The sequence below is a fragment of the Helianthus annuus genome, chromosome 7, assembly GCF_002127325.2.
Source record: "Helianthus annuus cultivar XRQ/B chromosome 7, HanXRQr2.0-SUNRISE, whole genome shotgun sequence".
NCBI lineage: Eukaryota > Viridiplantae > Streptophyta > Magnoliopsida > Asterales > Asteraceae > Helianthus > Helianthus annuus.
Window position 1 is genome coordinate 145,228,141 of NC_035439.2, and position 20,862 is coordinate 145,249,002.

Below are 20,862 nucleotides of genomic sequence, written 5' to 3' on the forward strand. Positions count from 1 at the left end.
TGATGACTCAAATTGGAAATAAATCATTAAACTTTGCTTAAATCTCTATAACTTTGTTGTGTAACAATGTTAATGGTAACTAGAAAAGTATAAGTTTGACCTCAAAAGTCTAATCTAGAAGCAGAAACTAAAGAAAGAAAAGATTGGCATCAATATCCATGTGTGTTTATAAGGTTGATATAACTAATCCAATTTATGTTATTTTAAAACATTTAATATAGTTTTAGATATGTTTGAGATAGATTTTGAAGATATGCAAATTCTAAATTTGACCTCAAAAGTCAAAGTTTGTTTGTTTCTAATTCAAAGCTAACTTGTAACAGACATTACCAAAAGAGGGCTACTGAACTTAGGCAACTCAAGAGTTAAGAGGCTTCACATTCAATAAACTTAGGTGTGCCTAGTGGAGATAAGGCCTATGACCATTAGGTCATGGGTTCGATTCTCACAAAGGGGGTTTTTCCCAGATTTATTGGGTTTACTCCTGAATTGGTGTATTGGCATTATATTGCCTAGTGGAGATGGATATGATCGGGTGGTTCTGCTGGTGGCATGATAATACTCCAGTGGTCCGTCAGTGATCCAAATTTGCCGTTCAAAAAAAAAAAAAATAAAATAAAATAAACTTAGGTGTGCAACCAATAATTTCGGTTTATAAATTGGTATTGCATCGAGATATCAGAACTTCAAAATCAGTGGCGGATTTAGAAAATTATTATAGGGGAAACGTTTCAAAGAAAAGGGGTAACGAAATCGAAAAAACGTTAATTTTTTCTAAAATTTACACTACCATTACCCCTTCTTGAAGGGTAGATCCGCCCCTATTCAAAATGTTTGTTTGTTAGTCACTCGCTTGAAAAAAAATTGGAATACCAATAATTTTCGCCGGCCACTAACAGTCCTAACTTCAAAAATAACCACTCACGGTTTCAACTATTAACATATTGGCCTCCAATGGACTCTAACTAACTGAACCCTAACGTCGTTAGTCTCCGGTCGCCGGGAAAAAATGTTTTTGGCCGGCAAACTCAATATTTTCATCCCAAACCTCTTTGTAACCTTATTACAGACCTTTAAGAACTTTTTTCTAGTAAAAGCCCCAATTATTGAGGTAACCGGAAAACTCTTTTTCGCCAGAATACTTATTTCTGGCCGGAAAACTCGACATTTCCGTCCCAAACCTCTTTGTAACTTTAGATCGGACCTTTAGGAACCTTTTTTTGGCCAAAAACGTTTTTCCGGCTATCAGAGACTAACGACGTAAGGGTTATGTCAGTCAGGTTCCATTGGAGGCCAATATGTTAATAGTTGGGATTGCATGTAGTTATTTTTGAAGTTGGGACTGTTGGCGGCCAACAACGAATAATTGAGATTATTAAAATCCAATATTCCGAATTAATTTACCTCAAAATTATTCTAGCGATGTTGTGTCAAAACTCGTTCAGACCCTAACAAAAATAACCATAAGAGTAAATTTCAAAGTTCGTCCTTTATGTATGTCTAATATATCAAAGTATGTCCTTTATCTTTAATAATCTCAGAAAACATCCTTAATGTTTGAAAAACCAATCAGGTTATGTCCTTTACCCTAAACCTTGTTTGTTTTCCCAGTTAAATGAGGTCATGTGAGAAGCACATGAGGGTATATTGGTCTTTACCTTAATACTAGAAAAATAAAATTATAAAAAATTCAAATCTTCTTTCTCTTAACTATAAGCTTCATAATCTGCACATTATATCTTCAAAACTTCAAACAAAACCCAGATCTTCAAAACACAAAGAAAAAAATATTCAAAACTTCAAAACCCAGATATTCAAAACTTCAAAACCCGGATATTCAAAACTTCAAAACTCAGATTATCATCAACATTATCATCAATAACCCATGAACAAAAAAACCCCCAATTTCTTACAACTCATCAAAATTAGGGCAACAAAGTGGTTTATTGAGATCTAACAATCCTACCACCACCACAACCTACCTGCCGCCACCACCGCCACCACGACCCACCTGTCGCCGCCATCACCACCGCCACCACGACCCACCCGTGTTGACTGTTTGACTGATGTTGACCCGACACCGAATCTGAACCGAGTCTGACCCGTGCCGTGACACCCAAACTCAGAATGATGCCCGAGAGGGTCGCTGGAACCCACGACTGCTGTGACTCGAGAGGGTCGCTGGAACCACCGCCGCCGTAGACGACGGCACCGGCTCCGCCGGTTCTCTCTCTTTCCTGCCTCCTCTTCTGCTCGATCTCTCTCTCTCTCACTCTCTCTTGCATATGCCAGGTTGTGGTGGTGGTAGGATTGTTAGATAGAGAGAAGAAGGGGGTATGTTGATGTGCAGGTGATTGAAAGATGGAGAAGATGATAGTGGAGTTTAGGGTTTTTATTAAGGTAAAGACCAATATACCCTCATGTGCTTCTTACATGACCTCATTTAACTGGGAAAACAAACAAGGTTTAGGGTAAAGGACATAACCTGATTGGTTTTTCAAACATTAAGGATGTTTTCTTAGGTTATTAAAGATAAAGGACATACTTTGATATATTAGACATACATAAAGGACGAACTTTGAAATTTACTCTAACCATAAATATAGAAGGGACCGTTGTGATATCAATGACTAACATAGTCGCAATGTAAAGAAGTTTACAATAGTGTTTGTTTATGAGAAGTTTACAATAATGTCTGTTTATGCAACTTGTCAAGATACTTGTATCTTTTTAAAGATGTCACTTAAGTAACAAGCTTACAATTGTAAGGATCGTCTAATGTTGTTTTATATTCCTAACTTAGACTCATAACTAGTGAGTTTATGAATTATGCATGAAGTACTATTATCATATACACATTCCATATATTAATCAATAATCAACCATACTTACCAACAAAATCATATAAAACAAATGGATAACTATACAAGCTATAACATAATAACATAACTTCCTTTCAAAATTTCCCTCCATTCCTAACCCCTTATCACCTTACTCGGCGTCGAGTATCCCATGAGCCGATGCAACGGCGAACCATTGGGCCTGCGCTCAACCTCAATTTCCGACATCATCTTTCTTCGACCCGAAATCTTTGAAGAAGACGGCTGGCTTGAACCCGATGGGTCCCTCGACATAGTTGCCTTTCTTCTCTCCTCACCGAACTCCCAAAAACCATTCCTGTCCGTTTCCGTAGAGTAACTCTTTTGAAACGAAACGTCTGAACACGAAACGGGTCCGGCCCGTGACCTGTTCAGTTCGTTATAGTCATCCACCTCGCTGCTCGGTGGAGCAGCGATCGCTTCTTCCGGGTAGTATCGGCTAACATGCGTCCCGTTTAGTAATGTGAACTTGAGCACCTCCATACAAGCACCACATCTTAAACTATGGCATTTTTTGTTGAACACAAGGAAGCTTTGTGGCAACTCAAGAAGTTTATAACACCGGTAACACGTGATCCACGGTGATCCGTTTGCAATCGGACGGACGTAACGCGTCTTCATCGGCGAACGAAACGTTTTGGCCACGTCATTCCGGTGTTTGTAACTGTAACTATAAGCGTAACCACCATCTGGTGTAGAGAATCCAGACTCTGGATGAGTGTGTACAGGGGTTGACAGGCCAGAAACACGTGGGCTGTAGTAAGTATTGGGCTCAAAATGCGGCCCATTACAGCAAACATGTTGGGCCTGTCGAGGAAGCTGGGCTGAGAAAGTACGGTCTCGTGGAGGACAGCAATGATGGCACGTGCCACCGTCTAACCGTCGATTGACGGCGGTTGTTTCGCCGGAAAACGCCATTCGCCGGCCAAATCTCACCGGATCATTCAAACCGTGAGGACTCGAGACGCTCGTTCTTTCTAGTTGGTCTGTAAGTTCTCGAACCTTCTTCAATAGCTGTATTCTCTCCAACTTAGGGTTAGGGTTCCGATGAATCTCCGTCGATCGGTGCTTCTGCTTACCTAATCGGTTATTCATGTGATGAGGAACACTCCGATTGAATCGATCCACATATTCGTCTTCAATTTGACCGATTCGAGGTCTTCTAGGGTTTTGAATCTCGTTTCCGTCATAAGAGGACACACTGCCTTCATAACCGTAGTAATTCGAGGTGATTCGATCGAATATCCGACGGTGATTCAGATCTGAACTTCCTAATTCCGATAATACGTCGTCGTTTTCCAGATTCACCGGTTTTTTGCGTTTTGTATCGAGCAATTTGTCAGCGATTATGCTTTTGAAGCTCGATCTGGAGCCGTAATCAGAATCTCTAACGATTTTATTAGCATAAGATTCTTCGAATTCACTGCTGGTTTCTTCGAATTCGACATCGTGTCTGCAGCTTAAAAATTGATCTAGATCATCAGTGTAGTCTTGATCTGGATCTAGATCTGAATCTGGATCCTCATGATGTGAAAGTTCTGATGAGTTATGAGGTTTGTGATGATCATTGTTTTGATCTAGGTCATTGGTTGAATTAACAGTTAGTTTTTGGTTCGATAGCTGCTCGGTTTTCTGTTCGCCTGATGAATGATCATTATGAGTTTGTTCTTGTGGTTGATCTATTCTGGTATGACCTGTGGCTTCGGGTGATGACTCGGGGTCCTCGTGGCCGGATAGCTCGGTTGAGCTACGTGGATCGTTAACGTTTCTACGTGGTTCGTCTGTGGAATTAACCGGTGAGTGTTTATGTAAGCTGCTGCTGATGCTGGCTTCATGATCATCAGATAGTTGCTTTTGTTTCTGTTTTGAAGATGACGGTGCATCAATCGAAGCGTTTTTAGCTATGTTAGCTGCATTATGATCACTGCTTTGATCTGATTCATCGTTAGAGTTATTAAGCTGCAGCTGTTGATTTGAGCTGCTGCCAGCTTCTTGAATTTGATCACCAAAATCTTGATCCACTTTCTGTTTTCCCGAAGAATTATTGTCCGGTCTGTGTGATGTGCTGTCAACGGTACTGTTATTCCGCTTCTTCGCTGTATTAACACATTAAAATATTAATACATAAAGCAAACAAAATTTTCCCAAAAAAAAAAAAACAAAACACAAGTAGTTTGTTATATGATAAGAACCTTGAAGTGTTGCACCGCAGCCTCCACATTTGTACACCGGCACGTCGGCTGGTTCGGGCAGAACATTCAGGCATTTTGGGCATCGAACGAACCGCTGTTTGCTGCTCATCGTGCTCGTTATAATTATGAGATGTTCAGTCACTTATGAAATCCTGAAATTATGTGAACAACTAATTTTGAATCAAACTGAGCAAATTACAGTTAGATTTACAAATAATATATAGCCATTATTTGACTTTTGATTGTCAAATTAGGTGGCTTTAACCTCAAATGTAACAAACAAATGTCTCTTTTCTAGTGGTTATGTATGAAACATACTTCTAACTAAAAAGAAAATCAATATCAGGTAACAATTAAATGAATTTCAATAAAGGTTGACTTTTTTCTGGGTTAAATAGTGTTGATCATGGGATTTATCAAGATCTTGATCAGGAACTACTAACCAATGATTATCTTCATGATGAAAAAAGTGGTCACTTTTCAACATAACCCACTAAAAAGTTGTTTTTTTCATGCAAAAAATGGGATCAAAGCCTACCCTTCCAGAAAGGGTAAAAAATCTTGAAACTATGAATTCAATCATAAGAACAAGAACCCATTTCTGGAAATTCAGATCAGATATATATATGTTCTTACCCCTTTTGTCAAAAGATCCAAAACCAGTCAAATCAAGAACTGGGTATCAATATCAATAGCAGTATACATAGAATATAAATGTAAGAAATCAAGTTTGGGTAAGAATTTGACTGAAAGAACACAAAAATCCTTTCTTTTGCTTTTTCTTTCAAAAAAAAATCAATTTTTTTAAACATATGATTACATCAAGAACTGGGTCTTATAATTAAAATAGTATTCAAAATTTAAAACAGATAAAAACACATAATTATTAATGTAATTAAGAAATCAAGTTCTGGGAAGAATTTGACTGAAAGAACATGAGAAATCTTTTCTTTAAAAAAAACAATTTTTTTTATGAAACATATAATTACATAAAGAACTGAGTATAATTAAAATAATGTTGAAACAGAAAAAATAAACATATAATTGAATCAAGAACTATAGTTTTGAAGAACTTATAAAGAAAGTTGAAGAGTGTAATAGGTTTTGAAAAGTACCTGAATTTGATTATTATATGTTGTTGGCTATATGAACTCCATGGAGAGATGTGTTGCTTCTATCTCTAGGAAAAGAAGAAGAAGAAGAAGTTTTTGAAGGGAAATGAAGAAGAAATGGTGATGAAAGCTTCTGATAAGTCTTCTGCTGGACTGCTGAATATTATGTCTTTCTCTTTCTCTCTCTAAGAATTATGGGAGAGAGGATGGAGTCGGCGGTGATATCATTTAAAGCTACTTAACTCATTACCAACCAAAATCACATAAAATCTTGTAATCAATATAATATAAGAGAATTATATTATAACTAGGGGTTACTACTCGCGCTCTGGGTTCGAAACGAAGGTAATGGTGTTGTTTGTTTTTAAGAGGTAAAATGTCTGCAGTCTATGGACCATATCTGTAGAAGAAGAGGTGTACCAAACCTCTGTAGTCTGCAAAAAGAAGACCGTTTGTTTTTTAACGTATGTAGACTTCTAAAATAAACTGGTGGTGATGTACGGACGGTGGTGGTGGGTGGTGGACGTGGACGATGGGTGGTGGTGGGTGGTGGACGTGGACGATGGGTGGTGGTGGGGGACGGTGGTTGTGGTAGACGGTGGTGGTGGTGGTGGGTGGTGGACGGTGGTGGCAGTGGCGGACCCAGAAATTTTTTCATGGGGGTGCGGAATATTTTTTAAAATTTTAGGCCCCAAGGTATATAAGTAAAAAAATTGGTTCGTATCGGGTCGGTTCGAGTCGGGTCGGGTCATGTAAAATATAATTCAATCGACTTGCGATCATAAGGATCCGAAGGAAGAGTATCCACATCAACGAATTCGGAAGATGTATCAACTTTCCTCTTGAGAAATCATGTCATAATGTCACTACTCATGGTTCCTATCGGCTATCACAAACAAATTGATCTATAAGTTCATGGCTCCATAAGATATTACATAATGTATCAAGTATTCAAACCCTAGAAATTAAAATGTAAATCACACTAAAAAACATCTAATCATCATATACACCATTAAAAAAAACATCAGGTCTGATCGTATATAGCCCACCAAAAAGACAAAATGTCATCATCATCAATAACAAAATATACATATATAACCCACCACAAAATAACATATCGAAGCACACATGTCTCCTGCCATCAAAAATTCACTTCTGGTGGCTACCGGTTCCGTCCCACCCCACAAAAAAATCATCAAAAAATCAACTAAAAATCATCAAAAATAACAAAGAAACTTACCCGTGTTCGATCGGTGGTGGTATGATGGCTGATTACGGAGGTATGTGGCTGCTGTTGTGGCTGATGTTACGATCGTAGGCGTGCGTGCAGGGATGATAGAGAGCGGGAGAGAATATGTAAGGGTTTTGGGCTTGTTTATTTTATTTTAGTTTGAAATATTGTTGATTTATTGGGTTTGTTTATTGGGCTAAGACTTAGTAGTGGGCTAGTTAAAAGTATTGGGTATTTGGGTTTAATTATTTAGGTATTAAAAGTCATATAATTTAGGTAGTGTTTTTTTAAAAAAATAAGAGTTTACTAAAAAAATTTAAAATATAAATTGATAACATTTTTTCCCTAAGGGGTGCGGACGGAAAATTCCAAAGGGGTGCGGACGGAAAATTCCAAGGGTGCGAACGAAAAATTTCAAAGGGTGCGGACGAGATTTTTGACGGAACTTAGCACTAAATTTTTTTTTTCCCGGGGGTGCGCCCGCCCACCTTGGGCTACTCTTAAGTCCGCCCTTAGGTGGTGGTGGTGGTGGTGATGGATGGTGGTGGTGATGGACGATGGTGGGTGGTGGTGACGGACAATGGTGGGTGGTAGGCGGTGGTGGTGGGTGGTAGTGCTTGACCCTCTGCAGACCTTAAAAGATCTCAGAAGTGGTTGTGCCAAGTCTGCATCAAGAAGAACTCTCGCAGACGTTTTTTAATGAAACGTCTTCGGAAAAACAAACAGTCTGCAGATGGTAATGTTTGCGCGTGATCTGCGCGGCGCAGACAGAAGAGGTTGCGCAGATCTTTATAAAAAAAACAAACACCACCAAAATAAACAAAGGTCCAAATGGTAACTATAATAAAGTGTAGGGGTAGATATGTAATTATTAGAGTTGAAGGGCTAAAGTTGGTTGATGTTGAGAAAAGTTGAGGGGTCAAAGTTGGTTGATGTTAACAAAAGTTGAGGGGCCAAATATGTCACTACCAAAGTTGAGGGACTCTATATATCATTACCAAAGTTGAGGGGCCAAATATGTCATTACAAAAGTTGAAAGACCAAATGTGTCATTATCAAAGTTGAGGGGCCAAATATGTCATTACCAAGTTGAGAGACCAAAGTTGGTTGATGTTGACAAAAGTTGAGGGGTAAACATATCTTTATTAGAATTGAGGGGCTAATAATGTCATTACAAGAGTTGAATGGCTAAATATGTCATTATCAAAGTTGAAAGGCCCAAGTTGGTTGATACCAAAGTTGAGGAGCCAAAGTTATTTAATATTGACAAAATAACATTTTAAGTATATATAGAACAAGTATAGCTGTCGCTCGTTGCGGTGGCATCAAAACATAAAATAGCTCGACTTTATACCATCTAATAAAAACGTATTATATTTGGCTCAACTTTTTTTTCTAACAAAAATTACGTCAAAGTGTTAACCAAATGAAAACATATATAAAAATAAGTACGAAAAACGTATTATATTTGATATGACTTATTTTTTTTTTAAATTACATTAAAACGTATACAACTTGAATTTATATTAGCACACACATAAAAATAAATTAAATTTATATTAGCACATACATAAAAATAAAGACGTAAGAAAATAGTGTTTTTTAAGTTAGAGAATGATAAACTTGAAACTTTAGAAACTCGGAATGGTCAAAATGACATTTTACAAAGTTTATAGAAAACTAAGGAGATGTAAGTATCAATGCTGAAAGTTAAGGGGACGAAGTAAAAAAGAAAAAACAAAAAAAATACCACTAAAGGAAAAGACGCTAGTGTAGTATTTGTTCCCTATATGTAATGTAATATGATAGATTTTATTATAACATAAAAAATGAGTTATTAAAATCCTACTAATTTGAAAACCAAATCGACTCGAAACCGTTTAAACCCGCACCAAATTACATATATCGTTTAAACCCGCACCGAATTACATATATCGTTTAAAACGCACCAAATTACATATTAAGTTTATGATACGTTAGATTGAAACAGAATTATGTAATCTTTTTCGTTTCTAGAAACTCAATTCGGTAAAGCTAAGAGCCCGGATTACATCCAATCCCATTTAGCTCAAACTAAGAGCGAAGAACCCGAATTACATTTTCTGAATTTTTGGATTCTTTTGGTTAAAACAGGACTTTTCATTTTCAAACCCAAACCGAATTCGATTTTTAGTTCAATTGCCAACTTTGAATTTCTTCGGGTTTTTGGATTTGACCAAAAAGTCTTTAAGCCGAGATAATCGGAACTCGAACCGATAAACACCACTACAGTTATGTAAGATATACTTACATTTTTCACTTTATCTGTATAATTTTTAAAATTACAATATCTATCACACATCCCGTGTTCAATTGTGTGTGCCCTATATTAAATAGGTAACCTCTAATAGTAGAATTGTTAATAAATACTTATGACCTAGTGATCTAGTGGTATGGTGTTTATCATACATAAAAGTGGTTTAGGTTTTTAGGTATAAAAATTGTTGTTAAAAAAAAAGGTTTTAATGGATTAGTTTGGTTAAGTAGTTAAATAATGTTATTAGTTTTGTTTTTCTACCACTTTAAACATTTTAATTTCTTAAACAAAATTATCAATTAAACACTTCGTACATGAGACCAAATGTAATGGGATAAGAAATTGGATTGATTATTTATTTAACATTGAACCGATAAATACTTGTAGATTAGATTAGTTTTTTTTTTTTTAACCAAAAACACAAACTATTATATTTGAAGACGGGTTCAGTTATAAAAATATTGGTTCCTATTGATATTCATTTCTTTGTGTTGAATTTGGGGTGATCGTAATGAGTCTATGGTGTTAACGGTGGTTGTCAACGCCAGAAGGGGCTGATGGGCAATGGTGATATGCTAACCAACGATGATGGTGAAGATGAACAATGTTGTTATATTGGTAATATGAGATCAATTGCGTTGGTTCGTAAGTTTGTTACATCAAATGAGACTTGGGTTTTCCAATGGAGACTCAAGTTTAATTCCCACTTGTGTCATATTGTGGTGGATATTGGGCAATAACGGTGACAAACCCACCGAGGGGGGTTCGATCCTGAGCCGCACCCCGGTTTTCATCCGGCTGTTACTTCAGCGAGGCAACTCGTGTGGAGGCAGTACGGTTTCCGGGGGAACGCCGTAACCAAGTCTGACCAACCTAGCGCGGACCCGGTTAAGACAACGTAAGTCTGGGCAGACTTGGCTAGGGCCGCTGATTAGGCGGTGTGACATCGGGTCACTCAAAAAGAAAGTCACCGTTCAAAAAAATGAGTATTTTGAAACTCCATAAGAGCAAGTGGTGTGGTTTAGGAAACGGTTAGAGAGACTAATATGGCCATTTCCCCATGCAAGAACACCGCTCCATGCTTGTGGGAACGCAAAGGGGAGGGGGAAGAGTAGAACTTCTCCACCGATGATATAGTTCTCCACGTGGATGTTTGCTGCCTTTTTTATTTGCTTTTAAGAAGATTAGAGAAACCGAAAGTAAAAGATTAGAAAAGGTTATGTGGCACATGTATAGAAAAGAGAGATAGCGTGGGAAGTTAGGACGACAACCATTACGGTTGGTGCCCCAGTAACATATGCAAAAGTTTTTAGAACACCTAAATTTTGAGGTCTTTGATTCAAGTTTCACATAAGTAAAGAAATTCGTCATTCTGAAAAATTAAAAAAAAAAAAAGTCAGGGACAACATCCGGACCCTAATAGCCTTTTATTATTTGGTTAAACTTTAAAAGTTTTTCAAGCTAATAGACCTATTAATTATAATAATTATTTTTTTCATTATTATGATTCGTCATTAATATTTGGATGAGGTTTATACAAGTATTCTGTCATTAAATTTCATGATTTATTTTTTAGAATAAAAGTCAAAGTCAATCGCATTGACGTCTAGCTGTACTGTGGGGTACACTTGTATAGTCCCAATTCCTGATGACCACGGAAGTCCTCAACCATTAATATTATGCCACGTAGCCTTTTAATATCCACATAAATGTTCAAAAACAACCTTAGTTGTCCCGCCTTGAGTTTCTTTCTTTTCGTATATTTTAAATTTTAATTTAGGAATAATTACAAAAATATTACATGTTTAACAAAATTCATGTGATGCGCCAACTCTAGGCTTGTTAAAGATTGAATTATCTGGTTTTTGGATATTCGAAAACCAGCTGTGAAAGATTTTAGATAGTGAATATTAATATTTGAACTCGTATCTAAAATTTCGGATACGGATTTGAATATTTAAATGGATTTTCGAATTTATAAAAGAAAATTAAAAAATCTGTTTCGTGCATAGATTAAAACTCAAGTTGTATTCGATTATCTGAATTTCCAACATTTAAAACAAAAAACATCAATAAATCCGCATTTGAACCCAATTATTTACTATTTTTCCTATATTTAAACTAAATATAGTACTCGTGTAATACATCTATATATATACACACACTATTTCTTTCTAGTTTTCGAATATCGGTATCCGATTATCCAAAACTTTTAGAAATTCATATCACCGGATAATCCGAATTTCGGATTCGTTTTCGGATAAAACTTTTAGAAATTCATATCACCGGATAATCCGGATTTCGGATTCACTTTCAGATCCATATATTTTTAAACACCCTTAGTCAACACAATGTATATGGACAAAGTATAGAATCGTAGCAACCTATTATTTTCACATAATTTCACGTTTGATGTAACTTTCTTAAGATTTAAATATTCTCTCTTAAAATATAATCGTATTTTTTTGCAAGTTGTAACACGAAAATGACACATAATTAACAAGATAGCCATGATTTTTTTTTTAAATCTTGTGAGTTTTTAGTCGAATTTTGTATCTTCTTATGTTTCATTTTGCATTCTTATTTGATTTTTACAACAAAATCGTTTTAGGGTTATTTTGTATATGTAGCTTGATTCAGGGCCGTTCCAACGTTTTTAGAGGCACTAAGCGAACTAAAAAGTCGGGACCTTATTGAATTTGTATAAAGAAAATCACCAACTCAGATTGATATTTGAGACATTGAATAACCATAACGATGGTTTTTCCTGAAATGAAGCGTGCGAGGACAGTGTGGATAAATTAAAGTATATGTAAATAAAATAAAATTTGGAGGCCCTTGTTTTAGGTAGCCTTAGGCTTTAGCCTAGAGTGATAAGCCTAACGGGCTGGCCCTGACTTAATTCTGTTTTCAGTTCTCACTATGTTCTTATGTATTCATTGAGTCATTATTGCCCTTCAAAATTCGTGTCATGTGAATATTTTCTTATTTGACAAAATGTCTTTATTTATTTATTTAGCATTTTATATAATATTTGACATCAAACTTCATCTTCAACTCGTAATATATCATATTAAAAGTTAGTTGTTTGATTTCTAATTTAATCATGTTTCCTAATGTATTGACTTTAATTTACGAAGATGGGTGTCTCAAGTCTTAACGGTTGACGCATGTGTAATAAAGGTTGTGAGTTTTATGAGATAAGAAGTGTTAAAAATATGTACTCTTTATAAAGCAAATACTTTTTTATGTTCCTTTTATATATAATAATAATATAAATAAAGCTAACAAAAATTTATAACAATGCCAACTTTTATAAAACGTGCAAGAAAAAATGGTCGTTTGAAGAGTGTTTTATAAGAAAGGGTACTTCATCATTAAGGGAGTTAACTCATTTTTTTATTCACAAGTCATACCTAAAATGTTTAAAAACATTTGACAGTCAAAGGATCAACTTCTATTATTTTCTAAGATGTTAGTTCCAAATTATATGGTTGGAGAATTATATATATAGTATGGTTGGAGAAATTGCTTGGTAATTAGTTCAAATGGATATTTTTTAAAAGAAATAAAAACAAGAAATTAGAAAAATAAGACAAATATTTTAAAATATTGTTATTGTTATTTTTAAATTAATATTAAATAAAATAGGTAAAAATACTAAAATACCCTTGGGTGACCGGATTTGACAAGAAAAATTAACTTGGTTTTGACTGAAAGACTTATCGTGCAAAATTTTGAAATATAAAGTACAAATTTCATCAATTTTAACACAAATGATACCGTCTGAAAAGGATAAAATTTGTAATTTATTCAAAGTTCTAAAATAAAAATTGTGCTCTTCTTATGTGAAGATGTGTGTACACGAACAACTATTGAAGACGACAAGAAAGTCTTCCTCATTTATTTCCCTCATTATTCCCTCCCCGATATTCGATGCTAGCTCCCATATTTCCGATGAAACTTCGCCCCCGAAACCGGGGGCTGGTGTTCCTGGGGCCGGGTGCCACCAGGCCCTCCCCGGCTCCCACTTCGTCCACCCTCATACTTACATTAGTGTAACCATGCTCATCAATTGGTTAGGTGTTAGGTTCTTATTAAAAACTCCAACCTTTTCAATTACTATCTCTCATTATTGATGCAAAATTATCTTGAATTATAAAAAGTTCAAACCAAATGTGTGGAGAATTAAGTTGGTGGTCCAAGCCGACCAAGTGCCAAACCAGACCAAAGTTGCGGCTTCATTAACACCAAAAAGAGTGAATGCAACTTCCCACCGGAAAGCACGTGGACCACATGCTGACGTGGCGGATCCACGTGGCATGACAGCTTGCTTATGTCATGATGACGTCATACAAACATCTAGAACACGTAATACCCAAGACAATAAGTCAAATGCTTTCCTTTCACATGCAACGTTCTTTTCTCTTTTCTCCATTCTTTTTTCAAACAAAGAATTATGTTCATATACATATTAGAGCGTGTGTATTCATCTGCCTTTGGGCGTTTTTAAGCCCAAGCACACCCGAAACACGCCCATCTACGGCACTTGTGGGCGTTTTTTTGCCAAAAAAATGTTTGGGCGTCTAATATTCCACGCCAAAAGGGGCATTCTAATGACCAATCACATCTAACCTCTCCTTCTTTGGCCAATCAAGTTTTTTCATGTTTTTTTTTATTTTTTTAATTCTTTACACACCTTTTAACATAATGTCCATATCTCCACTACACCCATTTTAGAAAAACGTCCCTTTGCTGACTACGACGACACGTGGCAAACAACGCCCAAGGATGAGACATTATTCACCCAAACGACTACGCATGGTCTTAGTATATTATTCTTTTTCTATACATATAGCAACCTTCAAGACAGAATTATGTTCATATACATATTATTATATTACTCCTTTTAACCTTCAAGACAATAACAATTTTATTTTAATTTTAATTTTAAATAGAGTTTTAATTAGAACCGGATGAACTGAGAGATACACCGATATTATTTACTTTAATTGTTTAAGCGTGACTCGTAGTTAGGGTGATGATGTAAATAGTACTTTTATAACTCTTTCTATATGTATAACTTGTATACGGATCGTATGTATTCACATCAGCCTATAAAGATGACGTTCCATGATATTTATACAATCAGTATAGTCAGTTGCGGAACTAGAACATTAACTCAGAGGTATCCCAAAAAAATTTTTTTTACCGTACAATCATACAATATTAAGAAAAAACGACAATAAATAAATAAAGTAAAACAATTACCTAATAGATTTGTCCTCTTCTTTTTTTCATAGTTTGAAATCGTTCCATCACATCATCGTCTTTTACTTCACGTAAAAAATCCTTTTCGACCGCACAAACTATAGCATTGTTAAAAAATTCTTGGCCCATCCGATTGCGTAAATCCGTCTTGACAAGCTTCAATTTCGAAAAACATCTTTCAACGGTTGCGGTTGGAACTGGTACAAGCAAAGCTAACTTAACTACCCGATAAACTAAAGGACAAGAAATATGTGTTCGAAGATGATCTTCTGTAGTTCTGTTCAATGTGCTGCTGCCAAAGTGCCAATTATCGAACAATTATTAATCATCAAACTAATAAGTAATCAAACAATCTGTTCGAAATCGAAACAAACCTGTATTTTCTATTCGAAATAGAACAAACCTGAATAAGTGAATAACAATCAAACACTGAATAAGTGAATAACAATTATCAATCAAACACTGAATAAGTCAATAACAATCAAACAAACCTGTATTTTCTGTTCGAAATCGAAATACACTACTAGTTCTATTCTGTTCTGTTCGTTCAAAGTTCTGCTAATCTGCTGCCAATCAAAATAATTAAGAAATCTTCAAAATGGAACATAACAGGGTTCGTTCTTCGCTGTTCGTTCGATTTTGATTTCACTGTTCGTTCGATTTCGATTTCACTGTTCGTTTTTGGCTCTTTTTTGTGTTCGACGTCTGACTATTGGAGACGTTTGATATCCCTTACTGATTAAACATGCCGCCCAAATCAATAATCATTCAATCTTGGGCTATTATTTACTTATTTGGGCTTACCTAATGTGCTATTATTTACTTACTTGGGTTTACCAACTAGGCTTATTATTTTGTAAAAAAAATTTTGAGGGGTGTCCTCGTACTTGTTCAGGGGTGTCCTATGTATAAAAATCGAAAAAAAAAAAAACAAAATTTTACACTACTTGTAAAAACTTGAGCCGTAGCCCGGGCTACGCCCGACACAACTACAGTGTATGCACGTCGTGTATATGAGGCTTGTATACACCTATATGGGTTTTTATACATATCGAAAAGTCAAAATAAGTTTTAAGATGTGTGAATAGAATTTGTTTGATTATCCGTTTATCGGTTTATGTATCTAACCTATACGTGTGTAGGTGATGTTGTGTATCACGTATAATGTGTAGGTAACTTACTACAAAATTAAAACATTTATGTAGAATGTAGTTGATGAATGTTTATGTACATAACATACGTATATATGTGTAAAAAGCATAAAAGTTAAAAGACATAAAGCACCGATTGAAATAAATAGTCTAGATTTGTTTCTTTTGTTCTCGCAATATCTTTTTGTTTTGTAATAATCATCACCCTATACGTATGTGTACATGGTGCGTTAAACACATTCCAAATTTGGAAAAAATAAACATAAAAACCTTTAAATATATATACGTAGTGCTAGACTGCTGGTATGTATCTATACTGTATTATAACGCATATAAAGATGAAAGAATATAATTTTACATAAATCTAAGACATTAAGTATTACAACTTGTAAAACAAATGATGTTTATATGCTATTAACATGTTACGTGGTTATCATTTTCTGTGTTCCTCGCTCAGGGCCGGCTCTGGGCCCGGCAAACCCGTGCTAACGCCCGAGGCCCAAAATTTCAAAGGGCCCGAAAAGTCTTTATAAGCTTGTATATATTTATTGAATTAAATATTTAGTATATTTATCCGTTTATTATGCAAAAAAGTATTGGTGGTGTAGTGGCAAAAACCATCTCAAAACAATGCAAATGTCTCAAGTTTAAGTCTTTCCTCCATCACTAAGTTTTTATTTTTTTGTAATTCATTTACCCTTAACTATAATTTTGGGCTCAATTCTTTTCGTCGCACGAGACCTAATTTTTTTTAAAAATTTTCGGGGACAGCTCTGTACTCGCTGCATCGCGAGAACACCCGTCAAGTGCATCACGCCTACTACCATCCTATACAAGAGAAGCAGGCTCAAGTCCCGCCTGCGCCCCCCTCCTTTTATCCTATAATTTCCCTTCTTTTTATTTTTCCCCCTTTTAATTTCCCAACTTTTATTTTTTAATTTACATTTTTAAATTTTATTCGCTTTTCTTTTTGTTGTACTACTTTAGCGAGGTTAAAAATAATGTAAAAGTCATTAAAACCGAGCGTAACAAACTTTAACAACCTCACGTTATTAACGTTTGAAACCTGTCGCATAGTGCGTGCATTTACCATTATATTACCACTTTATGCACGCTAAAAATACTAAGGATGTTTTATGAATTTGATGATCGTACTTTACTATCAAATCAGGGGCGGACCTGTAGTTGTGTCGGGCGTAGCCCGGGCTACGGCTTAAGTTTTTACAAGTAGTGTAAAATTTTGTTTTTTTTTTTTTCGATTTTTATACATAGGACACCCCTGAACAAGTACGAGGACACCCCTCAAAATTTTTTTTACAAAATAATAAGCCTAGTTGGTAAACCCAAATAAGTAAATAATAGCACATTAGGTAAGCCCAAATAAGTAAATAATAGCCCAAGATTGAATGATTATTGATTTGGGCGGCATGTTTAATCGGTAAGGGATATCAAACGTCTCCAATAGTCAGACGTCGAACACAAAAAAGAGCCAAAAACGAACAGTGAAATCGAAATCGAACGAACAGTGAAATCAAAATCGAACGAACAGCGAAGAACGAACCCTGTTATGTTCGATTTCGAAGATTTCTTAATTATTTTGATTGGCAGCAGATTAGCAGAACTTTGAACGAACAGAACATAATAGAACTAGTAGTGTATTTCGATTTCGAACAGAAAATACAGGTTTGTTTGATTGTTATTGACTTATTCAGTGTTTGATTGATAATTGTTATTCACTTATTCAGTGTTTGATTGTTATTCACTTATTCAGGTTTGTTCTATTTCGAACAGAAAATACAGGTTTGTTTCGATTTCGAACAGATTGTTTGATTACTTATTAGTTTGATGATTAATAATTGTTCGATAATTGGCACTTTGGCAGCAGCACACTGAACAGAACTACAGAAGATCATCTTCGAACGCATATTTCTTGTCCTTTAGTTTATCAGGTAGTTAAGTTAGTTTTGCTTGTACCAGTTCCAACCGCAACCGTTGAAAGATGTTTTTCGAAATTGAAGCTTGTCAAGACGGATTTACGCAATCGGATGAGCCAAGAATTTTTTAACATTGCTATAGTTTGTGCGGTCGAAAAGGATTTTTTACGTGAAGTAAAAGACGATGATGTGATGGAACGATTTCAAACTGTGAAAAAAAGAAGAGGACAAATCTATTAGGTAATTGTTTTACTTTATTTATTTATTGTCGTTTTTTCTTAATATTGTATGATTGTACGGTAAAAAAAATTTTTTTGAGATACCCCTGACTTAATGTTCTAGTTCCGCCACTGTATTAAATGGAAGTAATAAATTGTTTTCACTAATTTTATTAAAATAATGTAAGTATTTATAATTTAAAAACAACAATGGCATACAAAAAAAGACTAGTATCTAAAATTATTGTGCATATAAACTGTTATAAGACCCAAATGATGTCATGAATAGAATGACGATCAAGTTCCATCAAAGAGCACTTGTACAAAACTACAAATCCTCACCTAAAAGGCTAAAAGTGAATGTGGGTTTTTTAACTTTATTCTAAGTATTTAAAGTGTTTAATTTCAACATATAATATTCAGACAATATAGTAGTTATGTCACAGAATAGTAACAAAGTTTTAAAAGTGTTCTAATTAGGTCACTCGTATCGTTTTTGTCCCAATTAGATAACTTAACATTCAAATCGAGTCATATCCTTTTTTCTATGTGTCAAAAAAAAAAAATAATAAAATAAAGAATAAGATGTTGGGGTAGGATTATTTTAATATATGACATTATATTTATTAAAAATAAAAACACTTTAATTACATTAAAAATTAAAAAAAAAAACAAGTTACAATCCACGTCATCACTCGAAGTTAGCATCAAATAAAAAGGAAAAAAGAAACAAAAATCCACATCACCATGGTTACTTATGAAATGGATGAAAAACCCTTTAATTTTAATAAAAAATGAATGTTGAGTGACCTGCTTGGAACGCTTTTGAAACTTGAGTGACCTAATTGAAACACTTTTAAAACTTGGTTACTATTTTACAAAGTTACCCCTTTATTTATTTGTTGTTATTTAACCAAAGTTCGAAGTATGCACACACACATTCATTTTTAATATTAATCAGTTAAAACATGTTGTCTACGTGTCAGTGATGTAGCATGACGTTGTTACTCAGTTAAACCATAACATATAGTCTAAAGCATCCACAAAGTTATACCTCAGTTTTCATATCATATTTTAAACCTTTTTAGAAAAGATTCATTATCTTCCAAAACACAAAACCACCACAAACTATTTGGTTCTTGAATAGTTTAGATATATAAATAAGTCATTAAGTAATACCCAGAAGAATAGCCTGGGTTTTATAATATGTTTGTTAATTTATTATAGCATACAATATACGTGCAGGAAGTAGTTAAGGAATGTATCCAATAGTCAACAAATGGTGCGGTTTATTAGTTTTCTATGATGTGTTTCAACTACCCAAATCATAGCATATAGTTATGTGATGTTTTATTTAAGAAACATTGCCATTTCATGGGATATTTCTTGTAACTAATTGGACTTTTGCTATGTTTCTTTTAAAGTTGAATGTAAGACATATATTGTCAAGGCTAAACTATCAATTGTCTTTGTATCTACAATTCAAACTTGTTTACTATTTATTCAAATCATAAGCCTTTTGTGTGTCCATTTAAAAAGTGTACAAATAGATAAAAAGAAAATTATAGATGATTTTGGAAAATTGGTGTTTTTGCATAACTTATATATTAAAATAATGTTGTTTCAAAACAACTAGTAGGATTTCTTGGAGTTGTGACGGGTATTTGGTCGATACGAGTTCAGTTCATCGCAACCCCGATATAGTACCGGCACAACCCCAAGAAGGGAACTTATAGGAAATAAAAAAGAAGAGAAACTATATCGGAGTTGCGATGAACTGAACTAGTATCGACCAAATACCCGTCACAACCCCAAGAAATCATACTAGTTGTTTTGGAACAACATTATTTTAATATATAAGTTATGCAAAAACACCAATTTTCCAAAATCATCTATAATTTTCTTTTTATCTATTTGTACACTTTTTAAATGGACACACAAAAGGGCTTATGATTTGAATAAATAGTAAACAAGTTTGAATTGTAGATACAAAGACAATTGATAGTTTATCCTCGACAATATATGTCTTATATTCAACTTTAAAAGAAACATAGCAAAAGTCCAATTAGTTACAAGAAATATCCCGTGAAAAGGCAATGTTTCTCAAATAAAACATCATAGGAAGTATAATTATTTCAACTTTAATGAATAACACATGCATAGAAATAAATGTCTATAAAGGCTCCATTATACAACTACGCAAATCGATGGAACTATACGACAGTGACGGATCTAGAAAAAAACGTTAAGGGGCAACGTTTCAAAATTTCTTTTCTATAGGGATAACGAAATAAAAAAAAAAAAAACGCCAATTTTTTTCCAAATTTCACACCACCGCTAGAGAGATAAGGTGTAGCGGGGACTACCCCTATTCTCAAGCTACGCCCGCCCCTGCTATAGGGGTACAAAGGTTGTTGACCCACATGCGGCTGGTGATCCACGGATAACCCATTTTCTTTTAATATGAATATAAATATGAATATGGTCTCTTTTGATTATTTCTGTTAACCTCTTATATTGTCGTTGTCATAGTTTTTACGCCGGATTGAATAGCCAATAGAAAAGATGGTGAACGAGT

At 34.8% G+C, this 20,862-nt stretch overlaps 1 protein-coding gene across 1 annotated transcript; it reads right to left on the minus strand.

The window, feature by feature from the left end:
* Nucleotides 1–2,844: 2,844 nt before the first annotated feature.
* On the minus strand, nucleotides 2,845–6,439 carry LOC110869130 (protein ENHANCED DISEASE RESISTANCE 4). Its single transcript, XM_022118424.2, has 3 exons — nucleotides 6,187–6,439; nucleotides 5,072–5,223; nucleotides 2,845–4,975 (listed from the first exon to the last, which is right to left on the minus strand). The coding sequence occupies exons 2-3, from the start codon at nucleotides 5,178–5,180 to the stop codon at nucleotides 2,976–2,978; spliced, it is 2,109 nt and encodes a 702-aa protein (XP_021974116.1). The 5' UTR covers nucleotides 5,181–5,223; nucleotides 6,187–6,439; the 3' UTR covers nucleotides 2,845–2,975.
* Nucleotides 6,440–20,862: the final 14,423 nt, after the last annotated feature.

What these genes read in the sequence shown, in the direction of transcription:
- LOC110869130 (XM_022118424.2), bottom strand. Translation starts at nt 5,180, where the DNA reads ATGAGCAGCAAACAGCGGTTCGTTCGATGCCCAAAATGCCTGAATGTT. An exon ending in CTGCGGTGCAACACTTCAAG is followed by an intron (nt 4,976 to 5,071) that starts GTTCTTATCATA and finishes GTGTTAATACAG; the next exon opens with CGAAGAAGCGGAATAACAGT.